The 17,364-nt window shown below is 46.5% G+C and overlaps 1 protein-coding gene across 1 annotated transcript in view; it reads left to right on the top strand.

The window, feature by feature from the left end:
- The first annotated feature begins 16,696 nt into the window (after positions 1–16,696).
- The window catches only part of EFHC1 (EF-hand domain containing 1), a 29,271-nt gene continuing 28,603 nt past the window's right edge, over positions 16,697–17,364 (top strand). The window contains exon 1 of the mRNA XM_060257427.1: positions 16,697–16,780. Within this exon, the coding sequence (XP_060113410.1) occupies positions 16,718–16,780 (63 nt within the window). The 5' untranslated portion in view covers positions 16,697–16,717. The remainder of the gene's footprint in view (positions 16,781–17,364) is intronic.

Below are 17,364 nucleotides of genomic sequence, written 5' to 3'. Positions count from 1 at the left end.
TATCAGTCTGGGACTACTTATAGCTGCCTTACACACTAAACATTTTTTTTTTTAATCTTAAACTGTCTCGCCGTTGCTGGGCAAAGGGCATTGAAGACACCTCACTGAAGATGTTGTTTTAAATTGACTTTTCTAAGTTGAGTTGTTCTAAATCACCTGGTGGATCACGGGTGAAAGAAGAAATAACCGAGGGGTAATCTGATGAGGAGGGAAGGGAAATAACTGTTTCATCACAAAAGACCGAATTCTTGCCAAGGTGGTAGATTTGTAACTAGGTTGGGGCACCTCAAACTGCAGGTGGGGATTGACACACTTCACTGCTCCATAGAAAACTGACACATTTGGGAGAAGAGTTTTTGATTTTTACCCCACCCTATCCTGCAAGCGGGCTCAGGGCGGCTTACAACATAAGAACAACATTAAAATTCATCACTTCAAAACATCATCACCACAAAATTATTGATCAGATTCGAGAGCAGTAGTCAGCACAACAAACCGCAAAACATCGTGTAGGCTGGAAGCTAGTAGTTTTAGCCTACCTTTCTCTTGACACTCTACGTATCTATGTTCAGGGATTGAGAGGGGGCGTGAGGAAACGTTTGTTCCTGTGATCCAGTACCTTGAGAGCCAGTTCGGTGTAGCGGTTATGTGTGCGGACTCTTCTCTAGGAGAACCGAGTTTGATTCCTCGCTCCTCCACATGCACCTGCCTCGAGTCGGTCACAAGTTCTCACAGAGCTGTTCCTCTCTAGAGCAGTTTCTGTCAGAGCTCTCTCATCTCCACCGACAGGGTATCTTTTCTAGGAAAGGAGATTGTAAGCTGCTCTGAGACTCATTCTGGGAGCGGAGGGCGAAGCATAAATCCAATCTCTTATTCTTCTTCTAGCTGCAGTTTGAAGGTGCTCAGGTTGGGCATTATGTTTACCACCTCGGTGAGAACTAGGCCACACATATGTTGGGGTTGGACAGGATTCGTGGAATGAGGAGTGGGACCTAATTTGATCCATGGAATTTTAGATGCTTTTGGCCTTGATGGTGCGACTACTGTATTCGGCTACAATCTCCCATCCCGCTAGGGTTGAACTGATGGTTACCAATCTCCAGGTTGGGGTGGTGGTGGTGGCGGTGTCTGGCAATCTTCTGGGGTTGCCAACCTCCAGACGGTGGCTGGAGATCTCCTGCTATTACCACTCATCTCCAGGCGACAAAGGTCAGTTCACCTGGAGAAAACAGACACTTTGGAAGGTGGACTCTGGCATTCTACCCCATTGAAGTCCCTCCGCCCCCAAACCCCACCCTCTTCAGGTTCCACCCCCAACATCTCCAGGTGTTTCCAAACCGGGAGCTGGCAACCTGGTATTACAACTGATCACCAGACGACAGAAATAATTCTCCCTGGAGAAAATGGTTGCTTTTAAGGATTAACTCTGTGTGGCTTTATAATCCTCCTGAGGTGACTCTGTTCCCCAAATCTCTCCTTCCCTAGAATCTACCCCCCCAGGCTTTCTGAAACCTCCCAACCTGGAGTTGGCAACCTTTTTCTGAGTTCTAAAGTTCAGGAGTAAATATTTTGTGTGTCATTTATTGCTGTGGATGTGTTAAATAACATTTGGTCTCAGTAATCTGTTTGGGGCTGATTCTGGTATTTATGAATCCTTGTTTCCACTCCTCTTCTGCTGGTGGGAGTGTGCCATCACGATGTTTCTATCTGGTAAGAAATGCTGACTTAGAATATTTTGCCTCTCCTATGGGCATTTTTTGGGGGGTCTAATCACAGACAGCAAATGACGCCTAGGTCAATGTTCCCTTTAAGCTGCGGAGTCTTGCGAGCGAAAATTCTACTTCACGAGCTACTGGTATGAAAGTTGTGGGCTGCTGCATCAATTAGTTTGCTCTGGGGCCATTTTTCCTGAACTAAGACAAAAAATGTGTGAACCAGGGGCTAAAACTGTGAGCTAGCTCACACTCACTCAGCTTAGAGGGAACACAAGTCAAGTGTCCGCTATCTTTTTCTTTCACTCACTGGTGGACCTTCTGATTCGTTTTTGGGCCACTGTGTGAAGCAGAGTGTTGGACTGGATGCGCTATTAGCCTGATCCAACATGGCTTCTCTTATGTTCTTATCTTCTTCACTCAACTTCCTAAAATGGGTCAGGAGAAAGTTTTCTTGCGATCATACCCTCGAGTGTGTGTGTGTGTGTGTGTGTGTGTTGCATTTTCTGAGTTGTTCTGGGTAAGGTACAAATTCCTCCTGTGCTATTTTGAAAGTGTTTGGAAATGGAAAAGCAGGAAGAGTGAAAGAGGAAAGTTTGAACATTGAGGTTAGAAGTGGGGGTGGGTGGGTTGAGTGAGGGGGGAGAGAGGGAAAACCAGGGGTTGGGCCTGTGTGTGGTTCAGGCATCTTTCAGGGCCAGTCTACACCCAAGATGATCTACTGAGAAGATAAACACCAGCAAGAATCCATGCCCACTCATTATTGCCCTATGTTCCACCACCCAGGTTTTCTTCCCACCCGTACAGGTTTTCCCCTCTAACCCCTTTCATTCGAAAGGTCCAAAAATTGCAGTTTCACTGCCAGAACAGTGGTGCCTTATATTTCCCAGAGACACTGATTTGGGGTGGCTTTGTTTCCTTGTTTATCTCATTTCTGCGTAGCTATTCAGTGCGTATCCCGGCCCAAATCGGGTTTCAGAGTAGCATAGTGAGTCTTTCCTCCAGTCTCTTCTTAATCTTGGATTTTCTCGTAACATCTAGGATATTTGTTCTTACTTTGAACATATGAAGCTGCCTTATACTGAATCAGACCCTCGGTCCATCAAAGTCAGTATTGTCTTCTCAGACTGGCAGCGGCTCTCCAGGGTCTCAAGCTGAGGTTTTTCACGCCTATTTGCCTGGACCCTTTTTTGGAGATGCCAGGAATTGAACCTGGGACCTTCTGCTTACCAAGCAGATGCTCTACCACTGAGCCACCGTCCCTCCCTTAAATCTCTTTAAAATAAGGTGGAATGTCGCTTGAGGAAGGCGCTCTAAGAGGCATACAAACAACATGCTGAGCTTTTCCTCTGTTGGTCTACTCGTGAGCAGGGGCCCATGGGTTGAACTTTGGGAACTGTGTAGCCACTGAGCATCAGATGCACTCCAGTATTTTGGTCAAGAACTCAATGGTAACCATAGAGTTTTGGCCAAAATACTAGAGTGTCGAGTCGCAAAGATGCCGGCATGATGATGCCACTTCCGTGTGACATCATTGCACACAATGTTGCCTCACCCCCACACTCCTGGGTGGCTCCCTTCCACTCCATCCCCCCCATCACCAGGACAACCCTACGAGGAATTTCCCCATTGGGAGTTGACAACCCTATATCCACCCCATCCAAGACCCAGAAAGATTTATCTTAAAGGAGTGGGGCACAGTAAGGCCTAAAAAGCCAACCCCTTAGAAGGCGTTCTTCAGAAACTGAATTTTCCCAGGACCTGAAAAACAGAAGCCGGTTAAGTATTGAAGTGAGCTGTGTTCCTGCTTTTCTTAATGCAGGGCTGGAGAAACTTTTTTCTGCCAAGGGCCATATGGATATTTATAACATCATTCGCAGGCCATAAAAAATGATCAACTTAAACAGTGCTCCACCGAGGGAGAATGATTCAGGCCAGCAAAATTAATGCAAATAATTGTTTTTCTATTTGAAGTCATGTGGAGAGAGCCTAATCCGGCACACACGTGTACGCGCACACACACGCGGCCCGCTGCCCTAGGCAAATGCATAGGTCCAGGGCTTTTTTGGAGAAAAAGCCCAGCAGGAACTCAGTAGCACATTAGACCACATCTCCTAATATTAGCATATTAGGTCACACACTCATTAGCATATTAGGCCACTCCCTCTGGGGTAATCACGTGCAAACTGAACTGTGACGGTAACTCTTCCAGGCCCTGCAGCAATTCTGGCCAGCCAGGCCCCAGGGAGGCTGCCGCAGAGTACATTTGGGCCCTGTGATCCCTGCCTGGCCCTGGGGAGGCTGCTGCACAGCGCGGCTGGGCCCCACAAACCTCACTGGCCAGCCAGGCCCCAGAGAGGCTGCCACATGGCTTGGTTTGGTCCAGCAATCCCCGAGGGCCACACCAAGTGACCTCGAGGGCCGTATACGGCCCTTGGGAAGGAGGTTCCCCACCCGTCTTAACGTACGGGAGTGTGCAGAAATCCAGCACTAGAACCGGTCATGGAAATTTTAAAAACCAGAAGAACCTTCTTTGGGCTCGGTAATGAGATAGGGAGGATTCTTTTGTTAGCGGCTTGTGAGCGCATGCTAGGCTTTGAGCGTAAACAAACGGCATGGTAATCCCAGCGGCTCCGTGGCCCAGGCCGGGAGAAGGTCCTCTCTGTTTCCATGGCGCCAAAGTCCCTTCTGTTGGTTGGCAATACCCATGAAATATTAATTTCCCCTTAGCCCGAAGCATAGTTGCTGGTGTGAAGTCCTGTCCTCTTCATTTTCCCCCCCCATACAATTGAAGGCAGTTTCAGCTACTCCCTTGTCTGCTTTTGAAGTTTTTAGTACACTGAGAGCTACTGCTAAGGGATCATACGCCAAAGGGAACGTCTAGCAATATGCAAGAATAAAATGGGCCATGAAGTTAGATGCAGTGCTCTCTCCTTTCTCTGTCGCGGGAACGGCACCGTGGCTGGAAATCGCACTTCAGATGTGATTCGGGTTCACATAAAACTTTCTCAGGGACTAGGCTGTAGTTAAAAATTTGTGAGGACCATTAATTGAGCGCCCAAAGTCGCTGTTTCACTTAATTTCATTTCTGAAAGGCACTTCACTCGTAAGGGAATGGAGTCCGACCGCTTTGACCACTCACCTGTTTATAGGGTCGCCAATCCCCAGGTGGGAGCAGGGGATCCCCCAGTTTGGAGGCCCTCCCCCATTTTAGGGTCATCAGAAAGCGGGGGGGGGGAGGGAATGCCTGCTGCGCACTCCATTATTCCCTATGGAGACCGAGTCCCATAGGGTTTAATGGAGAATTGATCTGCAGATATCTGGGGCTTGGGGGGGGGCTGTCTTTTGAGGTAAAGGCACCAATTTTCAGCGTAGTATCTGGTGCCTCTCCCCAAAACGGCCTCCACGTTTCAAAATGATTGGACCAGGGGGTCCAATTCTATGAGACCCCAAAGAAGGTGCCCCTATTCTTCATTATTTCCAATGGAGGGAAGGCATTTAAAAGGTGTGCGGTCCCTTTAAATGTGATGCCCAGAACTCCCTTTGGAGTTCAGTTATGCTTGTCACTGCCTTAATCTTGGCTCCACCCCTAATGTCTCCTGGCTCCACCCCCAAAGTCTCCTGGCTCCGCCCCCAAAGTCCCCAGATATTTCTTGAACTGGGCTTGGCAACCCTACCTGTTCAGACTGCATTAGGGTTGCCAAGTCCATTCAAGAAATTTCTGGGGACTTTGGGGGCGGAGCCAGGAGATATTGGGGGTGGAGCCTGGAACAAGGGTGTGACAAGCATAGTTGAACTCCAAGGGAGTTCTGGCCATCACATTTAAAGGGACGGCACACCTTTTCAATGCCTTCCTTCCATAGGAAATCATGAAGGATAGGGGCACCTTCTTTTGGGGCTCATAGAATTGGATTTCCTGGTCCAATCCTTTTGAAACTTGGGGAGTGTTTTGGGGAGAGGCACTAGATGCTATACTAAAAGTTTGGTGCCTCTACCTCAAAACATAGCCCCCCCCAGAGCCCCCAATACCCGTGGATCAATTCCCCATTATTCCCTACGGGAATCGTTCTCCATAGGGAATAATAGAGTGCCCAGAAGACATTTCCCTCCCCCCCTGCTTTCTAAAATGGGGGGAGGGCCTCCAAACCAGGGAATCCCATGCCCCCTCCCTCTCTGTCATACACAAATACTTGCTGGGTCTTGTTCCTGCAGAACTTTACTTGCTCTGAAAACGAAAGCAAAACAAAGGGAGGGGCCGTTTTCCGAAGCCCTTCCTGCTTCCTGCTCAGCCCTAAAGGCACATATTTTAAAAACGGACCTGCAGGAGCTCTAAAACTACATGGCGATTGTGGGGGGCGGGGCTTCCCCAGCTGGCTGGGGGCAGGGGGGGTCTATAAAAAAGGGGGATCCCCCGCTGGGACCTGGGGATTGGGAATCCTAGACGGCACGTAGCAGTCTCTGTGTTTTGTTTTTTTTTAATAAAATTATCCATGCCTGCGTAGGGCTGCATGAAAGCATTTTGATAAAATTATTACAGAGTCTTGTGCAGAGCTTTTTTTGTAGCAGGAACTTTTTTGCCTGTTAGGCCACACACCCCTGATGTACCCAATCCTCCAAGAGCTTACAGTAGGCCCTGTACTAAGAGCTCCTGCTACAAAAAACACACACACACAAAGCCTTGTGGCACGTCAGAGACCAGCCGATTTGTTATGGCATAAGCTTTTTGTAAGCCAGAATGTGCTTTGACACATGCCTCTGATAAAGCAAGCTAAGAGCCATTAACACTTACAGTGGACAGCAGGGGTAGAATTCTAGCAGAAGCTCCTTTGCATATTAGGCCACGCACCCCCTGATGTAGCCAATCCTCCAAGAGCTTACAAAAAAGCCTTGTAAGCTCTTGGAGGGTTGGCTACATCATGGGGCTGTGGCCTAATATGCAAAGAAGTGTAAACTCTTGGAGGATTGGCTACATCAGGGGGTGTGGCCTAATATGCAAAGGACCTTCTCATAAGCTCTTGGAGGGTTGGCTACATCATGGGGGTGTGGCCTAATATGCAAAGGAGCTCCTGCTAGAATTCCGCCCATGCACATAAGCAATGAAAATGAGAAAGCAGGAAAGCACAGGGTCACTTTTATAAGGGAATAGGATTGTAATCTATCACAATTTTTATTGTATGTATCACCTTCCTTTTACTGCACCCAAAGATATAGAATTTACAGAAAGTTGTAAAGCCATGGGGGGAAATTCCCTGGTTTTTCTTTTTAGTTTAAAAAATGGAAAGGGGGTTGGGATTGAAATATAAGCAATACTTAACTTTCCCGTTAAACTTACATTTCTTTAACTGATTTAACAATGTAAAATACATCATTTATAACTTCGCATATAAAATTGTACTTTTGGGCACGTTTGTAAGCAATACTTAACTTTCCCGTTAAACTTACATTTCTTTAACTGATTTAACAATGTAAAATACATCATTTATAACTTCGCATATAAAATTGTACTTTTTGGCACGTTTGTGGCATTTAAAATGATAAATATCTCGTTTTTTTTTATAAGAAAAGTTGCAAGTATACCCAATACTTGAGAAAGAGCTTCAAACTTCTCTGCCCTGTGCTATTATAGCACATGCATCCACATTTCTGGCCATCTGAGAGGTTTGAAGAAAATAAAAGCTGAAGGCAGAAAACAATTTTTTTTAATTCTTGGACATACTGTACATGTCTTCTGTCTACAAAAGAAATCCCATGATCTAATCCTGTAGATTGTCTTGAACAGAAACCTTCATTTTGCACATTTTGTGTAAAATCTTATACTTAGTTTCACTTATTGCAAAAGGAGGAAGAAAACGTAGAGTTTTTTTCAGCGTCCCCCAACTTTTCTCAATTAATCCACTGGAATAATTGCAGAGGTCCTAAGTTTTTCATGCAGTACATTTTGAATGCGAAAAACCTCCGCATTTTTGTCATTCTAAAAGAGAGGGGAAAAAAATTCATAGGGGCGAGGCTTTTTTTTTGTAGCAGGAATTCCTTTGCATATTCGGCTACACCCCCCTAATGTAGCCAATCCTCCAAGAGCTTACAGTAGGCCCTGCACTAAGAGCACTATCGCTTCCAGAGCACAAAGGAAGTGATATCAGCACATCGTGGCAATGTGCTGACATCACTTCCAGTCAGGGCTCATTTTGTAGCAGTATTCGGCCACACACCCCTGATGTAGCCAATCCTCCAAGAGTTTACAGGGCTCTTCCAACAGGGTCTACTGTAAGCTCCAGGAGGATTGGCTGCATCAGGGGTGTGTGGCCTAATAGGCAAAGGAACTCCTGCTACGAAATCAGCCCTGCTTCCGGTGCACCAGAAGCCTTTCTCCCCAACCCCAATAAGTCCCAACCCCTGCCAGTTGCCAGGATAGACTTGGTAACTCTAGGACATCCACGTTATATACTCAATTCAAGCACGACTCATGGCTTTCCTGGGGTTCAAGCCAGATTTACAAGTAGCCTGTTTTAACCAGTTTAAAGAGGAAATCTGTGATGGTGAGGGGTATCCATGAGGACACTTTCGCCATTGGGACTACAGAGAGAGGGAGCAGGTGGGGATAAGGCAGGACAGTGATTGGTTCCCTTGCCCTGCTGAGGTGAAATATAGTTGACACTACAGCGTGACTTAGTTTGTTGTTCAGTCGCAGTCGAGTCCAACTCTTTGCGACCTCATGGACAAAGTCACGCCAGGCCCTCCTGTCTTCCACCATCCTCCGAAGTCTGCCCAAATTCATGTTGGTTACATCAGTAACGCTGTCCAGCCATCTCCTCTTTTGCCGTCCCCTTCTTCTTTTGCCTTCTGTCTTTCCCAGCATCAGGATCTTCTCCAGGGAGTGCTCATTGGGTGGCCAAAGGATTTGAGCTTCAGCTTCAGCATCTGACCTTCCAGGGAACAGTCTGGCTTGATTTCCCTTAGGACTGACTGATTGGATCTTCTTGCAGCCCAAGGGTCTCTCAAGAGTCTTCTCCAGGGAGTGCTCCCTTCTCATTGGGTAGCCAAAGTATTTGAGCTTCAGCTTCAGCACCTGACCTTCCAGGGAACAGTCTGGGTTGGTTTCCCTTCGGACTGACTGATGGGATCTTCTTGCAGTCTGAGGGACTCTCAAGAGTCTTCAGCACCACAGCTCGAAAGCATCTATGCTTCTGTGCTCGGCCTTCCTTATGGTCCAGCTCTCACAGCCATACATTACTACTGGGAATACCATTGCTTTGACTATACGGACTTTTGTTGGCAGGCTGATGTCTCTACTTTTTATTATACTGCCCAGGTTCGCCATAGCTGTCCTCCCAAGGAGCAAACGTCTTTTAATTTCATGGCTACAGTCACCATCTGCAGTGATCTCGGATCCCAGAAATGTGAAGTCTGTCACTACTTCCATGTCTTCCCTTCTATTTGCCAAGGTGTGATGGGGTCGGATGCCATGATCTTAGTTTTTTTGATGTTGAGTTTCAAGCCTACTTTTGTGCTTTCCTCTTTTACCTTCAACAAGAGGTTCTTTTGGTCCTCCTCACTTTCTGCCATTAGAGTGGTGCCATCTGCATATCTGCAGTTGTTGAAGTTTTTCCCGGCAATCTTAATTCCGCCTTGTGCTTCATCCAGGCCAGCATTCCGGGTGATCTACTCTGCATATAAATTAAATAAGCAGGGTGACAATATACATCCTTGTCGAACTCCTTTTCCTATTCTAAACCAGTCAGTTGTTCCATATCCCGTTCTGACAGTTGCTTCTTGACCCTTATACAGGTTTCTCAGGAGACATGTGAGGTGGTCTGGTACTCCCATCTCTTTAAGGACGTGCCACAGTTTGTTGTGATCCACACAATCAAAGGCTTTAGCATAGTCAATGAAGCAGAAATAGACGTTTTTCTGATACTCCCGTGCTTTCTCCATAATCCAGCAAATGTTGGCAATTTGATCTCTAGTTCCTCTACCTCTCCGAAACCCATCTTGAACTTCTGGTAGTTCCCGATCGACATACCGCTGAAGCCTAGCTTGTAGGATCTTTAACTCTGTAGGGGTAGGGAAAGTGAAGGTTAAGCGGCGAAGTTGGGGCTTCCGAGTGTGAGTGTGTGGGAAGCAAGATTATTGTAGTGTCTTTGCTTCTGCATAGGTACGATGGGAAAGGTATCAGCAAGTGGAGAGTGGCTGCAGCAGTGAAACTAGAATGTGTTGTGTTGTTCCCACTTGGTTAGCACCCTCCCACACAGATGCAGCCTAAACAAACATTTCAAATTGCCGGAAGATTCTCTCGCTGTTTTGGCTTCGGCCAACAAACACGGACCCTCTGAAATCTTGACGTGTTAGTTTACCTCATTTTAGGGAACTTTACTCAAAAAACTTAAACTTTCCCCATCTTCTGTCCACAGTGGTCCCGTTCACGATTCTACTACCCCGATTTCCTTAATGCCCTGATACATTGACGTATGCATGAGTTTTGGTGACACAGTGGGTTGGTTTATGGAATCAATAAAGGGGACGTGTAATTTAATATTTACTACAAGCGGAGACAGCTTTTAGAGGAGATTAGATAAACATATGGAGCAGAGGTCCGTCAGTGGCTATTAGCCACAGTGTATAGGTGGGACAGCGATGCTCTGTATTCTTGGTGCTTGGGGGGCTACGGTGGGAGGGCTTCGAGAGTTTTGCCCCTGCTGGTGAACCTCCTGATGGCACCTGGGTTTTTTGGCCACTCTGTGACACAAAGTGTTGGACTGAGGGGACCATTGGCCTGATCCAACATGGCTTCTCTTCTGTTCTTATGGGACATAGAGTGTTGGACTGGATGGGCCATTGGCCTGATCCAACGTGGCTTCTCTTATGTTCTTATGTGACACAAAGTGTTGGACTGAGGGGGCCATTGGCCTGATCCAACATGGCTTCTCTTTTGTTCTTATTTATGATTCAAGAGCTGTTCCTGTGAGACTACACTAGCAGAAATGTGCCTTAAATTATTTCAAGAACTGTTACTGGCTTGAACTAGTTTCAGATGGGCAGCCATTTGAAGCAGCAGAACAAAGTTTGAGTGCAATGGCACCTTTAAGGCCAACAAAGTTTTATTCGTTTTAATTTTTGGTCTTAGAGGCGCCACTGGACGCAAACTTTGTTTTGTGGCTTGAACTAGCGAATGGGCCCAGTGTTTTATTTTAAGCTTCCGTGAGAGATTTAATCTAGACTATCCTAGAAAAGAAGAAACATTAATATTTATAAAGTACAAATGGGAGAGAGACTGGATGTGTCCATTGCAATATGGGTGGGCTGTTTGAAACCCTCAGTGATTCTAGATCACCCCCTACTGGTACAAGAAAGAATTAACATAAAAGTTTTCCTTGTAATGCATTTTATTAGGGCCAACCCAAATGATGCAAAACATTACACAAGCTTCCAAGCTCATCAGAACTTTTCATCAAGCCAGATAATTCCATTTACAAAAAATAAAAATAAAAGGAGGGAGGGGGGAATTTTGTGGATTTTGAAATATGTGTTTAGCTTACACCGAGCTACTTGTCTTATTTTATGGATGATATTGATTACTCAGTAAAAAAATCCCAACAGAAAGCTAATTTGACTAAAATCGCTTTGCTTTTTTAAATAAAACATACCGACGCTGGCTCTGTCTGCTTCGTTGTGACTTCACAAGGCGCATCCATATTTTGCCTGGTCATTATTTGAACTCAAGGCTTTTTTTTTTGTAGCAGGAACTCCTTTGCATATCAGGCCACACACCCCTGATGTAGCCCATCCTCCTGGAGCTTACGGTAGGCCCTGTATTAAGAGGCCTGAAAACTCTTGCAGGATTGGCTACATAAGGGGTGTGGCCTAACATGCAAAGGAGTTCCTGCTTGAACTTATACCTCATGCTCAAAAACGGATTTTAAAAGGGATACCTTAGTGCCGTTGGGAGGCATTGAACTGTTTCTGGTTGGTATCAGAAAACCTACAGATGTAGGATTCTTTCTGAACGTAGTTGAATTTGGAAGAGACTATAAGGATTGACAAAGTTACGTCAAGTCATGAAAGAAAGTAATGAAAATGGGGTTGCATTTCTCCTTTGTCAAATCTTCTTCAGCTACTTTCAGAGACTTCCCTGAAGCCTGTGATTCTTCCCAGAATTCTTTACTCCCAGTTCTGTACATTTTCAAGGAGATGTGTTCACTCAAAGAGGGTTATCGTCCACAGAAGCAAGTCTAAATAGCTTTGAGAGCCAGTTTGGTGTAGCGATTAAATGCATGGACTCTTATCTGGGAGAACTGGGTTTGATTCCCCACTCCTCCACTTGCAGCTGCTGGAATGGCCTTGGGTCAGCCATAGCTCTCGCAGAGCTGTCCTTGAAAGGGCAACTTCTGGGAGAGCTCTTTCAGCCTCACCCATCTCACAGGGTGTCTGTTGTGAGGAAGAAGATAAAAGGAGATTGTAAGCTGCTCTGAGACTGATTCAGAGAGAAGGGTGGGATATAAATCTGCAGTCTTCTAGATCAAATTTTGTGTCCAGTGGCTTCTGTAAGCCCAACTAAAGTGTTTTAAAAGTATTTGAGTCCAGTGGGACCTTTAAGTCCAAAAAAAGTTTATAAGGTATACAGAGCCCACCAGGATCTATCTAAATAGCTTTTGAAGAAGAATCAAATAGTCAGGCATGTTTTACTTTTTCGTAAATCAATCAGTACAAGAGGATTGAAAACAAACGGACAATATTGTCCTGTGTATAATGTATGCATTCACCATTCCAGATTTGTTTCCAAAGGACGGGCAGGTTGGAACTGAACATTTTCTCTTGTCACTGCTGGTAACTTCATGACTTATCAACGTGGCCGTTCATTGCAGTCAGATGTGGGTTTGGTATTGAGGGGAAGCAGTGCTTTTTTTGTAACGGTGACTCCTTTGCATATTAGGCCACACCCCCTGTTGTAGCCAGTCCTGGAGCTTACAGTAGGCCCTGTACTAAGAGCCCTAGAAGCCAGTTTGGTGTAGTGGTTAAGTGCATGGATCCTTATCTGGGAGAACCGGGTTTGATTCCCCGCTCCTCCACTTGCACCTGCTGGCATGGCCTTGGGTCAGCCATAGCTCTGGCAGAGGTTGTCCTTGAAAGGGGAGCTGCTGGGAGAGCTCTCTCAGCCCCACCCACCTCACAGGGTGTCTGTTGTGGTGGGGGGAGAGGGAAAGGAGATTGTGAGCCCCTCTGAGACTCTTCGGAGTGGAGGGCGGGATATAAATCCAATATCTTCATCTTCCTCACAGGGTGTCTGTTGTGGGGGAGGAAGGGAAAGGAGATTGTGAGCCGCTCTGAGACTCTTCGGAGTGGAGGGCGGGATATAAATCCAATATCTTCTTCTTCTTCTCTTGGAGGATTGGCTACATCAGGGTGTGTGTGGCCTAATATGCAAAGGAGTTCCTGGTACAAAAGAAAAAAGACCTGAGGGGCAGTGACAACTGAAACACCTATACCGTGGGTCCCCAGCTTGGTGCCTGGCTGGGAACACTGTGGTGCCATCAACACCTTTCCTGGTACCTGCCAGGTATTTTGGGGAGTGGGGCCGGCGTGTGGGGTTCTGCTGCCCGAGGCAGAACCCCAATGTGCACCCCAATGAGAGCCAGTTTGGTGTAGTGGTTAAGTGTGCAGACTCTTATCTGGGAGAACCGGGTTTGATTCCCCACTCCTCCACTTGCACCTGCTAGCATGGCCTTGGGTCAGCCATAGCTCTGGCAGAGGTGGTCCTCAAAAAGGCAGCTGCTGTGAGAGTCCTCTCAGCCCCACCCACCTCACAGGGTGTCTGTTGTGGGGGAGGGAGGTAAAGGAGATTGTGAGCCGCTGTGAGACTCTTGAGCGGAGGTCGGAATATAAATCCAATGTCTTCTTCTTCAATGTCTTCACCCACCCCCTCCCACAGGGAAAAATTTTTGAGTGTGCGCAAAGTCAGTCACTGAAGTGCCATTGTTTCTGGGCGCTGAGGGGAGGGAGAATTCCTCCAACCCTTCAGCATCCAGTCGGAGGCTCAGTGGCAGCACGAGCGGGGAGGGGGGCGCCCACTCTGCGACCCTGTTGGGAGCTGGCGCCCTAGGCAACTGCCTAGGTCATCTACTCCCACACGCCGGCCCTGTTTAGGAGGTGGGACAAGTAAGGCTTTCGCTCAGCAAGGCTTCTAATTGACTACTGGAGATCTGATCAGCTATTCCTGTCCACAAGGATCGGCACTGTGTTACTGAAGTTAAGCTTCGGCGGCCATTTTGTGGCTGGCTCTTCCCTTTGCCCCTGCCATTTTCTGGCAGCCATTTTGTTGTTGCATCCACCATGCCAGGTCAGAATTCCAAATGTGCCCACAGGTTCAAAAAAGTTAGGGACCCCTGGTCTATAATTAAAATTTCCAATGTCCCATCATCCCAAATTAGGAATATAACGACAGGTTCCAGGTGTGCCTCTCAGTGGCAGATTTCTTTTTTTTAATTTAAGAAGGCATTATTTGTTACAGACAGTGACTTTTGGATTTTCTTCCCCAAAGAGGGTGGAGCATTGGTTTTGGATATCACATACCCCTCTCCCTCTGTCTCTTTGAGTCTGTATGGTTGAAAACGTTTCAAAATTTGTACTGTATTAACAAGTGTTGCAAAAAAAAAAAATCCAAAGTATAAAAAGCTATTCCAAAATGTTTGGTGTGATGTGAAGTCTGTTAAACCTCCAATTGTGTTGGAGTTAGGGTTGCCAAGTCCAATTCAAGAAATATCTGGGGGCTTTGGGGGTGGAGCCTGGAGACATTGGGGGTGGAGCCAGGAGCAAGGGTGTGACAAGCAGAATTGAACTCCAAAGGGAGTTCTGGCCATCACATTTAAAGGGACCACACACCTTTTAAATGCCTTCCCTCCATTGAAAATAATGAAGGGTAGGGGCTCATAGAATTGGACCCCTGCTCCAATCTTTTTGAAACTTGGAGGGTGCTTTGAGGAGAGGCACCGGATGCTATTGGGTGCCTCTACTTAAAAAAACGGGGGCCCCAGAGCTCCGGATACTCACAGTTCAATTCTCCACTATACCCTATGGGAATTGGTTTCCAATAGGGAGTAATGGAGTGCCCAGCAGGCATCCCACCCCCACTTTCGGATGACACTGAAGCGGGCGGGGGGAAATCCACCTTTATAAATCACTTGTACTATCTGTAATTACTTTTGAGGCTGGTTTATCACAGAGACTTGTGTCTATTTCCATCTCCACCTGGGAATAATAATAATAATAATAATAATAATAATAATAATAATAATAATAATAATAATAATAATAATAATAATAATAATAATAATAATAATAATAATAATAATAATACTTTTTATTTATATCCCGCCCTCCCCGCTGAAGCAGGCTCAGGGCGGCTCACAACATATTAATTCAATATAATACAATAAAATCATATAATTCAATAAATACTACATTATAAAACCATCGTTTAAATCAACATTCCACTTAAAATTAACATTTATGGTGCTAAATTTCAGGTTTTTAATAAATTGATGGCGGAATACAACAGCAGCGGATCTTTCATTGACTCAGCATTAACTCAGAATTAGGCAACCAACAGAGAATCACAGAAAAATGGAGCAAAAAATAGACACAAGTCTCTGTGAAAAACCAGCCTCAAAAGTAATTACAGATAGCACAAGTGATTTATAAAGAAATATAAAGTAATAATCAGGGGTCATTTTGCAGATAAATAGGTGGTGGAGCTCATCCAGGGATTGTTATGCAGCTGCACATTCTAGTCAATGGATAAGGAGGTGGAACTCTCAGAAGGAGGAGGTGGCACTCTCAGAAAGGTTCAGGAGCTGTGCTCCTGTGAGCTCCCACGGATTCTGAGGCCCGGTATTAATATAAAGTGAAATCAATCATAAGGCAAAGAATGACCACACCCGCACTCAAGTTTCTGTACCCTTTCAAAGGAAGGGCAAAGAGAAATGTGGACCCCTGCTTGAGCCCTGGAGAGAAACAGAGAAGAGCCAAATGGAAACTGTATCCCTTGGTGAGCTGCTTGAAGAAGGATTCTCCGAAAGTGGACGGAAGCAGCAGTCCAGTTGCAGCCACACCAGTTCGCGAACCACAATCACACCTGCATCGGTGTACTGGGACTTCAAGAAGTCCTACAAACGACGAAAAACATTGTATATTGTAAAACGGGCTGTGAAATAATTTCAAATTTTCGTGGAAATAGTGTGATTTAAAATACTGTTTTCAATATATGTTAAAGCTCTCACGGAGTGCTCTTACTCATACCCTGAGCTCTCTGGTTTCACCCACCTGGGGACTGGAAACCCTATGTTTGAACCCTATGATTTATATATTATAAATCGATGGCGCGGTCTCATTTGGAATACTGTGTGCAATTCTGGTCATGCACCTCAAAAAAGATATTACGGCATTGGAAAAAGTGCAGAAAAGGGCAACTAGAATGATTGAAGGTTTGGAACCCTTTCCCTATGAAGAAAGGTTAAAACGCTTGGGGCTCTTTAGCTTGGAGAAACGTTGACAGTGGGGTGACATGATAGAGGTTGACAAGATTATGCATGGGATGGAGAAGGTAGAGAAAGACTTTCCTCCCTTCCTGACAATACATATATATAAATTTTTTGGCCACTGTGTGACACAGAGTGTTGGACTGGATGGGCCATTGGCCTGACCCAACATGGCTTCTCTTATGTTCTTAAGCAGTCGGTCGGGAAACATGTCCTCTCTCTTGCTTTTCAAAAACAGGGTGCTGCTAACCTTAGATTAAAAGCCTATTTTGCAGCCTAGATCAGCCGCTGCCTCCAGCGCATAGAGCACATTCCAAAGCTATGGCGCACGCGCAAAGGCGTCCTCCCTCCCTCTCTCCTTCTCTCTGGGAGCCGGCAAGCCACGTGGGCGTCCGGAATGTTGACGGTTGCCAAGGGAACGGCGGTTGCCTAGCGGCCGGTCAGGAAAGCGGCCTAGGAGGGCGCGTCGGGGCGGCCATGAGCTCCAAGCCGGTGCAAGGGCTGCCCCTCGTGCCGGGCTCCTCGTTCCGGGACCCCACGGTGAGGAGGAGGCCCCTTCGCTTGCATGGACCTCGCTTCCTCCTTCCCCTGCCCGAGAGGGGGGCTGCAAACGGGGTGGGGGTGGGGGGACTCGCTTGGGGGGCTTTGGTGCCTTGTGCAAAGCGGCGGGGGCGGTGCAATGGCCAGGGCGGCGGGGGGGGGGGGGGGCGGCCAGTGCACAAGGCGCCGGTGGACACTTGGCAGTTTCCACATTGCTCTTTATGGCTCAGTTGCTAGGGGTGGCCAGACGCTGCTTCATGTAGGAGCCACATAAGGGGCATGGCAGATGCTGGAGAGCTGCAAGGAGGGGACAGCAGATGTTTGAGAGAAGGGAGGAAGGAAGGAAAAGAGAGGGATGGATGGATGGATGGATAGATAGATAGATAGATAGATAGATAGATAGATAGATAGATAGATAGATAGATAGATAGATAGATAGATAGGTAGGTAGGTAGGTAGGTAGGTAGGTAGGTAGGTAGGTAGGTAGGTAGATAGATGATAGCTTAATGTAAGACCCACATAAGGGACATGGCAGATGCTTGAGAGCTGCAAGGAGGGGACAGCAGATGTTTGAGAGAAGGGAG

The sequence above is a fragment of the Heteronotia binoei genome, chromosome 1 (genome assembly GCF_032191835.1).
Source record: "Heteronotia binoei isolate CCM8104 ecotype False Entrance Well chromosome 1, APGP_CSIRO_Hbin_v1, whole genome shotgun sequence".
NCBI lineage: Eukaryota > Metazoa > Chordata > Lepidosauria > Squamata > Gekkonidae > Heteronotia > Heteronotia binoei.
This window is presented reverse-complemented; position numbering and strand designations above follow the sequence as displayed.